This window comes from Platalea leucorodia (genome assembly GCF_965183815.1).
Source record: "Platalea leucorodia genome assembly, chromosome: 5".
NCBI lineage: Eukaryota > Metazoa > Chordata > Aves > Pelecaniformes > Threskiornithidae > Platalea > Platalea leucorodia.
Genome location: NC_138827.1, coordinates 89,446,168 through 89,459,357, shown reverse-complemented (window position 1 = coordinate 89,459,357; position 13,190 = coordinate 89,446,168). Strand labels below are relative to the sequence as shown.

General features: G+C 48.9%; 1 protein-coding gene across 1 annotated transcript in view; it reads left to right on the top strand.

Moving 5' to 3' along the window:
- HSPBAP1 (HSPB1 associated protein 1) overlaps positions 1-1,732 on the top strand; it is a gene marked incomplete at its 3' end in the record, with an annotated part of 36,009 nt that extends 34,277 nt beyond the window's left edge. Inside the window, exons 7-8 of the mRNA XM_082312553.1 lie at positions 854-964; positions 1,175-1,732. Of these exons, the coding sequence (XP_082168679.1) occupies positions 854-964; positions 1,175-1,732 (669 nt within the window). The remainder of the gene's footprint in view (positions 1-853; positions 965-1,174) is intronic.
- Between the last annotated feature and the right edge of the window lie 11,458 nt (positions 1,733-13,190).

Genomic DNA, 13,190 nt, shown 5'->3' with positions numbered 1-13,190 from the left:
TGGTGCATTAGCTATAGCATTTCTAGATGTTCTTAGGTGCTGCAAGTAAAACAAACAAAACAAACCAATGGAGCTAAACTCCATGGCTTTTCTGGTCATAAAGGTCTTGCAGAAGTCACCAAGATCCCATTTGGTGGCAGTGAGAGCGGGTAGTTGTGTATGGCATCGCAAGCAGAGGAGTGTTTGCTGGATTGTGCTAATGAATGACACAGACAGTCCCCCTCCCCAAATACCGAAAGCTGCAATAGCTACACTTGTTTATGGCAACCCAGCTGAAAGTTCCTTACAGAAATTATCCCTACAGCTGATGATGGCAGCACTGTTAGGTGTTGAGCAATCCATCTATAAAACTAAATTCTGACATGGATGCTAAAAGACAATACTGAGAACATTGCCATTACCAGATCAAGCAGTTCTTGCTTGCAGCTGTTACCAGCTGCTTTCATATTGACAGATGTGAAACATGCCAACATTTATAGTCCTAGTGAAACCATTAACTATATCGGCAAGACTTTACAGTAGAAGTTTAATTTGTTTTCAGCTGGATGGGAGCTACTCAAAGTATTCCTTGCTTCCTAACATTCTCTCTTGCAATCAGTACAACCCTGTTATTCAGCAGACCAGGATGAATACCAAGAGTGCAACACCTTAAATAATTTCTGTGCTGTTACTCATGTGGGGGCTGTACGCATGTGTAGGAGCATCAGAAGCCTGAAGCCTTTCACTGACTGCACATACACGAGTACAGCTTTCAAACGAAGGCCACCCATTTAGTTCTTCCCAGAGCTTCCACGTTTCTGCAGAGACCCAAGTACTAACCTGTTTCCAAACACTTTCTGTTCCCTTGAGGCAGGATGCAGATCATGAAGCCCGTGTAGAAGAAGCAATAACTCGAATGCTGGTATGTGCCATAAAATCAGCAGAAAATCCTGGTGATGGAGATCTCTGGCTAAATCCCACAGAGGTAAGCCCTCGCTTGCTCCCATTATAGCAGCGATAACAGAGAATTGCTGACATTTTGCTTAGTTCCCCCTGAGTCTTTCCGCTGCCTGAGAAAAATAATTTCAAAATTCCTTCCCTTCATGTAGCAAAAGTAATTAATGGAATATAATCATGCAACACTGAATTGAAACATATCTCCTTTTAACTGAGTGTATCCTGGGTGTTTTCTTAGGTTGAGGCAACATCCCATGAAATCAATCTTCAGTACCTGAATAAAGCAGTGTCTGCATATTTCAAGTTTCAGAAGGCAAGTGTGTCAGAGCAGGCACATCCCAGCAGCACTGATGCAGAGCAAAGGACAAGCGCCTCGTGCAAGAGGAAGAAAAGGGAAGTTGGCTGTGAACCAGAGTGTTGCAGATCACTAACCCATGAATTTGGCTTTTCAACATTTAAAGCAGAAAAGTTGCAGAAAATACCTTTTGGACCTCATCTTCTTCAAGTTTTACCACAGTCTCAAGAAACAAGCTCGATGGGTGTGGTTGCAGTTGAAGGTGACGGTAGAGATCTTCTCCATGAAAATGAAGGAGGACATTTTGGAAAATTACACTGCACCAGGAAGCAATTGGTAATGAGTAATGACTGTGAAACACCTGCACATCAAATGGATTCGGACAGCAGTCCGAATCCCTCACAAACAGCCCTTTCTACCAATGATTTGCTAGACTGCTTGGTTAATCCACATGTCATCAGCTTAGTGGCTCGGCTGCTGTTGGAGAGAACAAGAGTTTAGCACCAGAGTGCTTTATCATTTCTGAAATAAAGAAATCAAATAGCAGCCCTGTTCTGGGTGTTTTAAGCTCAGTAATAATTGAATGTTTCATTTCAAATAATTTTTAGGTACAGACATACACAGTTAATGGTTACGTAGCAGATTGAAGTTGAGCTGAAAGAAGAATAACTGGTTAATGATGGCTGGAAAGAGAATGATGTGTTTAGTCAGAGAGCTCCTCAGCGTTACGAACAAAACAGAGCCTACACAGTTATAATCCCCTCTTCTTGTGTGGATGGGATCTTTAAAATGTTTCTGCACAGCTGTCCCCAGCTGATGCTCAGAGCTGTAGAACAAGCAGGCTCTGCATTTCAGGGGGTAACAGCATGGGCTGAAATTCCTCCTGGATTAAGTTTGCTAGACCTGAACTGCCAGAAGGGGGTGTGTCATGTTCTTGCAGGGGCTTCTTGGGGTTTTTTGTTTGTTTGTTTTTGGTTTGGTTTTCTGTCTTTTAAACTGGAGCAGCCTAACTGTACTGACTGACAGCTTCAGTCTGAGCACCTTCACTGCCCCAGGTAGCAGGCAAACCAGCTCTGGTCACTGCTCTCAAGCATCCCTCACCACAGCAGTGAATCCTGCAAGCAGCAGTCCCTAGGAATGACTGCGGCTTAGCTGTGTTGAAGAGGTACTGCAGCACTTAGTGCTTCACAGCTGGGGTCAGAATTGGAAAGCAGACTTGATTCTAGATGCATTTGGTCCATGTCTGCGTTCAAGTAATAGACTTGATTCATCCCCACAGGCATGGGGATTGCAGTTCGCACCTTCCTGAGAGGAAGGCTCATCCCAGCAAAAAGATTAGTGCTCTAGGCCTCAGGGTGGGCAACTTAAGTCCTTAAGAGGCATACCAGAGACACCGAGCCCTGCATTTGCTCACACCCCTCTGCTGCCAAAGCTGGTCAGTGGCTGGAGGGCTGAAACAAGCACTTCTGTGCTGTCCTTCAACATTGCACTTTCCAGGGCTGAGGAGATGCAGAGTAGCATCACAAGCAAAACAAGCATGGCTTGACAATAGACTCAGGAGGTGGTTACATAGCAGAGGGGGACTAAGAGTGGGAGAAGGTAGACTGACTTACTGTGGACTGCAGCCCTTAACCACATTTAAAGTAAAATGGTAAATAAGTAACCAGTTGACCACTTTAGAAATCGTAAGTTCAAATAAACCTAACCTCCGCCAAGAGGTACTGCACTCACTAATGCATCTACTTCCTTCCACAAAATGGCATCAGTTTTGTCACAAAGCTCTAGGAGGGAGTGAGTCAAAAGCCGTTAGCCAGAAAGTGGCCTTCAGCTGGTTCAGAAGCACTTGAAGCTGGGAGACAAAAGGCCATCGGGAAGTTACTGTTATCATTTATTTAAAGCCAGATGAGCACAGTTCCCTATCTCTAAGGAACAAAACAAAGCAGTTGCGACTTTTTAGCCTTTGTCGTACTCTTTACCATAACAATAAAAATTTAATTACTTTTTTTCTTTTGGTTGTAAGTGGCTGCTGTACAAGACCACCCTTTCTTCAAAGTATAGTAGTCCTTGGGTTTGTTTTTGAAGGCTGGGTGGTCCTTTGATTAAAAGGTTATGGAACTTGAAAATATAGGGAAGAAGGTGAATTAGCACTGAAGCTGTACGTGGAGGCTTGAAAAAAAAGGGGAAAGAAAACTGCTGACATCTCATGGGATGCTCTCACCTCCTCTGCTTTCCGTCTGTGGTGGCAACAGAGAATGGTGTTTGTCCTACCCATAGCTTCTGAGGGGTTCTTCTGGGACACCTCCTGTGCAGCCTTTGCTTTCAAAACTTATCTTTGCTCATGTCTAGTAGCACCTACAAACCAGTTTCTGTCATTAACCTGTTTCCACATTCATAACCCAGCACCACCAGCCCTCTATTTCTTGATATTTCCTTTGCCTGATGCCTATTCCCTGCTAAATACATGAAAGCTAGTGCTGTTTTCACAAATACCACCTTCCAGCAATTTATAGTTGAAAAATCACGATGGCAAAGGTGCTTTCGTCTCTGCTTTTATCCAGATTGCGGGTTGGCAGGGCCATGAAGGATGATGGTAAGTGCTCTAGATATGCACCAACAGGTCAGAAATCCAGGAAAACTTGCCACTTAAACCCCACACCCCCCAAAAAAAACCTAATAAACTTGGATTAAATTGAAAAGGCTTGAAGGTTCACATTTAACAAGCACAGAAACCTCATCCTGATGGGCCCTTTTGGGTGCGGTTACTTCAGCTACTGGATGGGGCAGGATTTAGCTCTCATCCTCTGGCTGACTGGGAAGGAAAGCCGAAACAAAGTGGTACACGTAGTTTGCTGGAGCCCTTGGCCTTGAGAGTGGCTGTGAGTTAGTAGCAGGGGCCATATCAGCTCTGTCTTTGACCCAAAAGCGTGCAGTTTCAAATGTCCTGCTCTATCCTCGTAAGTGGGCTCAGACCCTGATGACACCCATGTATCATTTTCAGTAGCGACCTGCAGGCAAGATGCAATTCTCAGCAGCATCTGTGAAAATCCACTTTTCTTGTTTTATGTTAATACACCAAGCGGTCTCAACTGGGTTGCACCACTGCAACAAGACCAGAATTTAATAAACAGTCCCATTGATACAGTTCATGTTTGCGTGTTGGCACTGCTGTGCCAAAAGGATTAAAAATTAGTAAAGATCTTAGTCACATCTGCTGCCTTCGGTGATACACCAGGCTCCGAGGCAGCAGATCTGCAGAATATGGCAGCCCCATTTCAATACACGGGGGCACCTGAGCAGAGCTGTGCTTTCGTGACAGCCCGCTGCCGTCCTGCCGCTGCGCTCGTCCCCTTCCCCAGGCTGCCCAGAGCGGCTGGGAGCAGTTGCAATAGGGAGGAGAGGTTGCAAATGCTTCATTTTAATTCATTGAGCAAAACTAGTCTTTCAATTAAAAAGCTTTTATATCTAGAACAGAGATAGGTGGGGGAGCGACAGCACAGGCAGTAAAGCGGAGGAGGTGGACAGCAACGCCACCTTCCAGTCCCCACAACGTGAACTGCCTTCGCTTAAGCTTTCCTCCCAACGCGCAGGTCGTTTTAACACCCCCCACAATATCTACACTGAACATTTTCTCCCTTTGTATGCAGAATGACTGTCCTTGAAAAGGCTCATTGAACCTTTCGAAGGTCTTCACGGGAGTTGCCCCTGTGGGCAGAGGCTCCGGTGCCTGCGTCGGAGAGCCTGTCTCGGACGCGGCGGAGGAGCGGCCGTTCCCGCAAGGCTGAACCGCCTGCACTCAGAGGCGCATCGCTCACCGCTCTAAACAAATACCCTCTGTCTGGGGAGAGTCGCAGTTTGCGCCTGTCCAGGTGCGTCCTGGTGATTTAAGGGCCAGGCTGTGGCCAGAAGCCATTAGCAAAGGGGACAGGGAGGAGAGCGAGCCTGTTTAGGATGCTAGGCAAAAGCACCAGAAGGACTTTGTGTCTCGGAGGCGCAATATAAAATCTCAGTCATACATTCGGCACACAGGGGCAGAGAGAGAAATGACCACAAATTCAGAATGTCACGTATGGCAAATGGCTCACACACCAATAAGAGAAATTTATAGCTCTGACCCGATTCGCAAGATACCAAATGCCATGATTTCTAATGCCATTTCTAAATTCATGGCCACTGGGTGGAGAAGCTCAGACAAGTTTCTACATATTCATAGCATTAAAAATAAATGATTTCCCATCTCTCTGGTGACAGCCTGGCTAGACAAAGAGCAGGAACCCAGTGCCTAGCCCTCCACAACCACTAAAAGAAAACTTTCTTTCCTCCCTAAAACGGTACGTCCTGCTCACTGTCAGCAGTGGGTATGGCAACAGCCGAGATGGTGGCCTGGAGCCATCACCAGGGTGGTCACAGCAGCGATGTCCTCATCAGCTCTGCTTTCGCTGAGTGACGATAAGTGGTTGTCGCTGCATGGCTCAGTGATGAAGTTAAAGCCATGCTCCAGCCCAGGGCCCAGTCCAAGCAGCAGGCTGGCCGGCACGTCCATCTCCCCACATGTCCTGTCTGTGCCCATTGCCTGATGGAAACCCTGGGTCTTCCCTGCCCCAAAACGGAGTTTACAAAGTGGTTCCCAGACCAGCCTGGTTTGTCTCCCCTAGGCTGTTTGATGGTGCTACTCTGTCCCCGAGCACAGCCCTCACCTAAAGGGATTTGCGCTTTGCTTGTCTGCAAAGAAAAAACCATACCCAAATCAAAAAGTCCCACCTCTCAAGAGAGCAGGGAGGGAAAACCCCAAATAGTTACATCTTCCAGAGTTTTGTTTAGTCTTACACTGAAAACCTCCCCACTACATTTCAGTGGCTACCATTTTATTTCACAGCACTATTTCCCCCCACGTTCACATCTCTCAGGACTTCTGCTTTGGCTCTGTTTGCTTGATGCCACAGAGCAACTCAGCTGCAGAGCCGTGATATGTTATGATGTAGCGTTAACCATACATTGAAGTTTTAACTAAGAAATGTGGCATAATGAAGAGGCAGAGAGAATCCTTCGGCAGCGCTAATTGCCTTTTAAAATAAAGGCAGTGCTACGAAACAGTACTTTTGCCAATTAGTAAGCTCCTTGCTGTGTTTCTTGGCTACAAACATGAACTGTTTGGGTGCACGGCATGGGCAGGCTTCCTCTTTGGGGGAGTTTCCTGACATTTCTGGTGTTTCTACAACAGTGACTGATGGGGAAAAGACCATTGCAAATGAGCAGCCTGGTTTTACCACCCGGTTCATCTGAATGGGTGAGCAAGAGGAGCCTAGCTCTTCTGCACCATGCTTTTCTGTCCTCCAGGAGAAGGGGTCTGGTCCCATAGCGAGATGGGGGCAGATGTTGTCACATCAGCTGAAAGGGCAGTGAGACGATGGCACGTCTGCCTAAAGCACCACACATTTCAGCTGTGTTTTTGGAGACATCCCAAGTGGATGCTCCACTAGGCATTTATTTCTCCATCTAATTGATGGGGTTTTTCTCTCTTAATGGGGTGACTGGGAGCTAGAAGCTCTGGTCACCTCGGGACAGTCAGCTTAGCAGGACCACAGCATCCAGGGCTCTGGGAGGACCATAGGGCAGTGGGGACCAGGGGTGGCAGGTGCCATGGGCAGGATTTTTGTGAAAGTCTCCCAGAGGCCCTGGGAACACAAGAAGAAATCCAGGAGCTCTCTGACCTCCCAGGGCCCCTGCACTGAGGGACCTGGGGAGCCCTGCAGTGGGTAAAAGTGTCCCACAAGCCAGAAGCGTTGTTTTGCAGCCAAATCTCACGTGCGTTACAGCTGTCCTGGTCCTTGTGTTATTGCTTACCTATTTACAGGGGCAGTGGGACAGAAAAGACATGGCTAGCTCCTGGCTTAGCACATGTTACAGTTCCTCACTAAAATCTAGCTCTAGGTTTTGGGGGTGCAAACTTTGCTCCTTCCAAAGCTCTGTTGAGCTTATCCCAGCAACGAGGTCTGATTCCCTGCGGTCACCCATGAAAACCACTTCATGAAGGTCTGAAGCTGACACTTCAAGCACCGAAGAACTTTTAAACCCAATTTCCCAGCAAAAGAGGTGGGCCTGCATCTTTCCAGGTCAGAAAGGGTTCTCACAAAAGCTTACAAAAAGGCTTTTCATCTCCCTGGGGGCTATTTGGCTCATGTGGAGCCACTCTCTGCCTCATCACTACTGTGGGAAGAGCACACCTGAGCTTCCATGGCAGCCAGAGGGTTAAACTTGTCCCTAAATTCCTCTCTCACCCCTGCCATGCCCCCTCCTCCTGCTCCACCGCCACCTGGGCGATGCCCGTTCAAAGCACCAGGCACTAAAACTCACCCTTCCCATTTAACCAGCACCAGCCTTGTCCTGCCCTGGCAGGGCACATGAATCCACTCCAATTAGCAGCAGCCCTAACAAAGCTGGATGAAAAACCACCATTAAAGTGAAAAATGGTGTTGTGTAAATAGAAGGCAGAGCAAGCGGGGCCATAATACAACTTATTGCCATCCCCAGACAAACAGCCTCATAAGTTACAAGGAGCTCAATGCCTCGCCTGAATTTTAACCTGTTTTTCCCCAGGGAGGTAATGCATTACCTCCACCCCACGCTCTGCTTTTGCTCAGAGCTTTGGGTTTTTATCCAAAGAGATTAGGATCTCTGCTGCAGTTAAAAACAGAGGTTTCTGCCACATAGTAATAGTTCATTGCAATGTGGTTTAATTCCACGTTTGCTGCTACCTTGGCTGAAAGCGAAAGAATTGCAAAGACTGATGCCACACACTGCACATAGATCATTGCCCCTTTAGCCACGACTGTCTTCTGCTGGTACCCCAACAGCCCCGACGTCCACCCAGCGGCGGTCCCCTGGGAACAACCCAACCTGGGTGAGCCTCCTCTTCCAGCTAGGGACATGATGGGATCAAAGGTCCCCAAATCACCAACGTACTTGGCTAAGCATGTGAATAGACCCAATTGCCACCAAGTTACAGCCATGAGGAGGAGCCTTATGGGCAGATCAAGGCCTACTCCAGGATACAACACATGCCATCAGAAGCATCCCCAGCCCCATGGCTGCTTTCCTGTGTCTGCCAGCCTCGTTATTACCATTTTTAACTTCAAAATAATGTTTTAAAACTCTATTGGAAGAGGCACTAGAGCATGGACTGGTAGAAAACAAGCCTGCCCTGGCTGGGGCAAGAAAGAAAGGAAGAGATGGCCAAGCAGGTCTTTCCCATCTTTTCCTCTTTGGAGAGTTAATTAGCAAGGCAAGGTAATGGTATTTGTGCATTTACTGCATGCGCTGATTACAATAAATTTTGTCCTGGACGTTAAAGTCAAAAACATCTCGCATCTGCCAAAAAGCAATCAGGACCAATTAATGAGGATGTAATTTCCCCAGATGCTGCTATTAACATAATTCACAGTGTTCCTAGCAACATGAATATAATTAACCCAGTTAACCATGGCTCTCATCACCGCTGCACCGAGCTGCCTGTGCCCACAGAAGAGCCTCGCTGAGCCCTGTGCTGGGGTGGCACATCCGCAGGGCTGCACGTCGGAGCTGTTCCCCGCTCCCCCTCCTCTGGGGGTGGCTTTGGGAGTTACAAATGTGGCTCACAGCCCAGCAGTGGCAAAGGCTCTTCTTAGAAGCAAGGCAACACAACAGCCCTTACCCCATGCAGTTCATACGACTCAAATGCATCTCTCCAACGGGATGGGTAACGCTGCAGCAGACCCACCCCAGTCCTGGAAAAGGCACACACTCAGGTGGGTCAAACCCATGGCAAAAATTAAGACAATCCCTTAACCCAGGGGGCCCTCTAGCTCTTTTTTCCAGATTCATGCCCTGCATGACAATGTGGTAAGCACACAGCTTTGCCTTCACCACCATCCAAAGCGCAAACACTTACTGTTGGAGAGCAGCAGGACAAGCTGGGAGCCAAGGGTGACCCTTGCTGATGGGGTGCAGTCCTGCAGCGGCTGGTACCTGGTCCATTGACACCTCCACATGCAGCGAGCCACGAACCAGGTCCAGGGTCCCACCAGAGTCCAGCAGCTGGGAGCAAAAGGAGACAGGGCTAGAGGGGTATGACAGCACGGATCTAACCATCTTTCTGAGAGCAGGGCTCAAGCCAGGGCTCCTGGTCCAGGGCTGAGCTGAAATGGGGCTCCAGAGCCTGTGAGTGGCTGTGGGTCCCAGGTGAGGCTGGGCTTCTCCTCCAGTGATAACAGAGGGTGAGCAACCATTAAAGGCTTTAGGTGCTGCAGCCTGTGCTTGCTGTGGGCTAGGGACAGGTGATGCTCCCAGTCTGATGGGGAAGGGCAGTGGTGGGGGGATTTCCCTCCTGGTCTGTCCTAATTCAGCCCTGCTCCTGCTTCTCAGGCAGCAAGCTGGGGTGAAGAAGAGGATGAAGGTTCAGGTGTTCAAAGTTCAGTGTTTTCCCAGTGCCTTGGTCCTTGCTGAGCCGAGCCAAAAGTCTCATCCCACGCCTGTGCCTCTGTCTTGCTCTCACCTGATCACTCGCCAAACCCAGGAGCTGGAGCTGCCCTTGGGAATGGAAGGACTGAGCCTCTTGCATCCCCCTGGGCCCTGTTTTAGTGGCAAAGCAGGATCACTGCCTGCTTTGGGGGCTGAGGGGTGGGTGCAGGTGAGATGCTTTAGCCAGTCGTAATAGCTTGCATAAAATTATTTCAATTTTCCCTGATTTGAGAGAACTGACATTTCCCAGTGGTCAAAATTGGTCAGAAGCAGCAGTTTCACCCATGTCTGAGTGTGCCCTGAAAGGATTTCTGGGTTGGGTTTCTGGGCTAGGTTTTATTTCATTCCCTGCCCCCATCCCATTTTCAATGAAATTTCACATCAAAAAAACCATGGGCAGCACTTCTAAAAAGCTCAAAAATGTTGGAAGGGCTTTCCTCTCCTGAGGGAAGAGCCCCTGATTTCTCTCCTAGCCTTTTTTCTGGTGAGAGAGGAAACAAGAAAGGGGATGTTAAAAATTAATGAATGCTGGGGTTTTTTTCCACAAGTGTGGAAAGTTTCCAAATGAATTTAAACTGTTCAGTTCTTTCTTTTGATAGCTTTGGTCAATAGGGAGTTGATTTCCCAGCCAGCTCTGGGAGCACCTTGAAGCTCTAGAATTTGGAGAAACGTTGACCAAACCCCATTTCCTATCTTGAGACCACCAATGCTTTAAATAATTCATCTGGTTTCTTGCAGATTGATATAACTCAAATCACCTGAAAATACTAGGCTTAAAAATGTGGGTAATCTGTCGGGTCAGAAAAAGCAGGGCATTTTAATGAAAGTGCAGACCTCTTGAAACCAGTGAGTAGTTTAACAATTACCTGATATAATAACATGTAAAAAGATGCTATGGACAAAGGTGAGATCATTCATGTTAATTAAAATGTCTGAGCCGCAACACTCCTCCCTTAATAGTGGATTTAAGCTGCGGCGTTGTAAAGCGATGATAGAATGGTCATTGCTTTCGCGTAATTAAGGAAGAAACAGAGAATTAACAAGTGCCTTCACGGAGGGCCGGGGAAACGCTGCCAGCTCCTCATGGCCACTGAGCAGGTGGTTTCTGGGGGGTTTCCCAGGCACTAGTGGGAAAGCAAAGCGCCAGGGAGGGGGTGTTGCAGTGAGAGGCTGCCACCAGCATGGGCGGCTGCTCCCACCGGGGATCGCCTGCACCCTGCGCTGGGAACAGTCAGGATGCCCACTGATCCCAAAAGCAACGCCCATTTGCTTTTCCCCACAGCCCTCCTGCCTTTCGCCCCTTCTCTGAGACACGAGGCCACCAAACTGGACTGGCTGCGAGCACCAGGGACAACTTGGTGACATATTTCAAGGCATTTTCTGCGCAATGTGCTGCCCTTTCCCATCCTATCCCCATAGATGGTGGGCGCTCCTCTAAATCCCAGCAAGCCCCGGCCGCGCAGGCTGCCCAGGCTGCACTGCTGCCCCAGGGAGGTATGAAATATTCATCGGGAAAAGCGAGCGAGAAAGCGAGTGATTGACTCCGTGGCTGGGCGATTAGGGCACAGGCGAGGGGGAGCTCAATCATTCATACCCAGCAGAGCGGCTTCAATAGCAGGGAGAGCAAAACCTTCCAGCACCCTGCTGCCGGTGGCTGGAAACCCCCCGGGGGAAAGAGATACCCCCGCTCGCTGCTTCCCCGTCCTCATCCCATCGGTGTTTGTCCCCCCACTGCAAGGGACGCAATTCGGTCCCCAAGCCCCAGAGTGGGGCTGAGACTGCATGCCCTAAAGGAGAGACTCGGATGGAGGGAGCCCCAGCGCTGGTCTCATGTGGTCCCCTCCATCCCTCATCTGCAAGATGGAGATAACAACCCTGGTGGGAGGTGTGTGGGGTGGGGGATTAAAATATCTGAGGCATTGTAGAAAAGCCAGCAAGGAAATCTGGTCCCTCCTGGCCAGCAGAGATAATGCCTCCCTCCTCGCTGGGCTGCAGCCAGGTGCGATGCCCAAACTCCCCCCGCCTGCCCGGGGGTCTCCCAGCGGCACGGGGGGGAACCATCACCCTGTGTCCTTCCAGATGTTGGGCTCTGCCTGCTCCCACCACAGAGCACCCAAAAACATGCCTGCATGGTGGTGCAGGTTGGGGCTGCAGGATGATTGTCTCCAGCGCCTGAGAGCACCGGCCCCACCACTGCACAGCACGTGCCAAGGTGGCTTTTTGAACAAAGTTTTCTTTCTTTTTTTTTTTTTTGCACTACAGTAATTCTTTTATTCCATCAGCTACAGAAAATCAATGCGTCTTTTCGGTTAAAAGTCCTGGCTTGAAGCTTTCGGTCCCTTAAATCATCTTCCCATGATTTAAGGGGAGGCAAAATCCCTCTCTGGTGCCAGCTGCTGTGACACCTTCCCAGGAGAAGCCCCACCTCAGAAAGGGGACATGACAGGACGAGGTGCAAGAGGGGCCGAGCCCTCATCCCCTGCCTGTCGCCCTCCCGCCCCCCAGCCACCCCGCACAGCATCTTCTCCCCCAATTCACGATGGTGGCTGTGCCAGGGTCAGCTCCTCCGCTGCTCCATGGATGGGGGCGGGGGGGGATCGGTGCCGCTGGGACCGCCACCTCCCAGAGGGTGCCTGCAGGAGCAGCCCTGTGCCACCAAAACCCCACGGCATCCTTTTTACCGGCAAACGGCACAAACTCGGTGGGGAAATCACTCAAGCGTGGCAAACATAGCACGCCAGGAGGCCATTTCCAGCCCCACTCCTGGGAGCGCAGCGGCACCCGCATAGTAATCCAGCCAGATGTTATTAAAGCCTTGATCAAATTAAACATAGAGAGCTTTTAATAATAATTTGGATTTACCCAGAATAAATTCTTCTGAGAGAATCAGTTAATTGACGGGTTACTTTTAAAAAATTTTGGCAGCCTTCGGGGTTGGAGCATCAGCAAGAGGGAGCTGCTACCCCGGTGCCTGGCCGGGGATGACGGGTGGGATGCTTACGGGGTCCATGTGTTACCCTAATTCTTTACGGACTTGGCTGAACATAGAGAAGATGTTGAGAGCCACAGAAATGATTTTTTAAAATTCTGTACTGAAGGCTTTTCCCTCCTTCCTGCTTTCAGATTCATTTATTTAATTTCCCCCCTTGAAATAAAGACTAATGTTGCCGAATCCGAAAGCACAGCTCTTTTGTCTTGCCTCGCAAGGAAAGAAAATAGCCTTGCTCCCCTCTTAATGCTAATGCATGAAAAATTTTCCAGCAAAATCTCCATTTATCAAGCCAGACTGAAGGGCACACAACGGAGGAGCTGCCTTTTACCTTGTACCTCTGTTTGTATTATCAAATAGTGTGATTAAGAAGATGATTGCTTTTTCTTTTAAGTGTCGCAGGACAGAAAATTTACAGCAAGGGGAAGCAGGAAAGGACGTGGGTGCAGTTTTACATCGAAATTGGAGCGTTTCCTA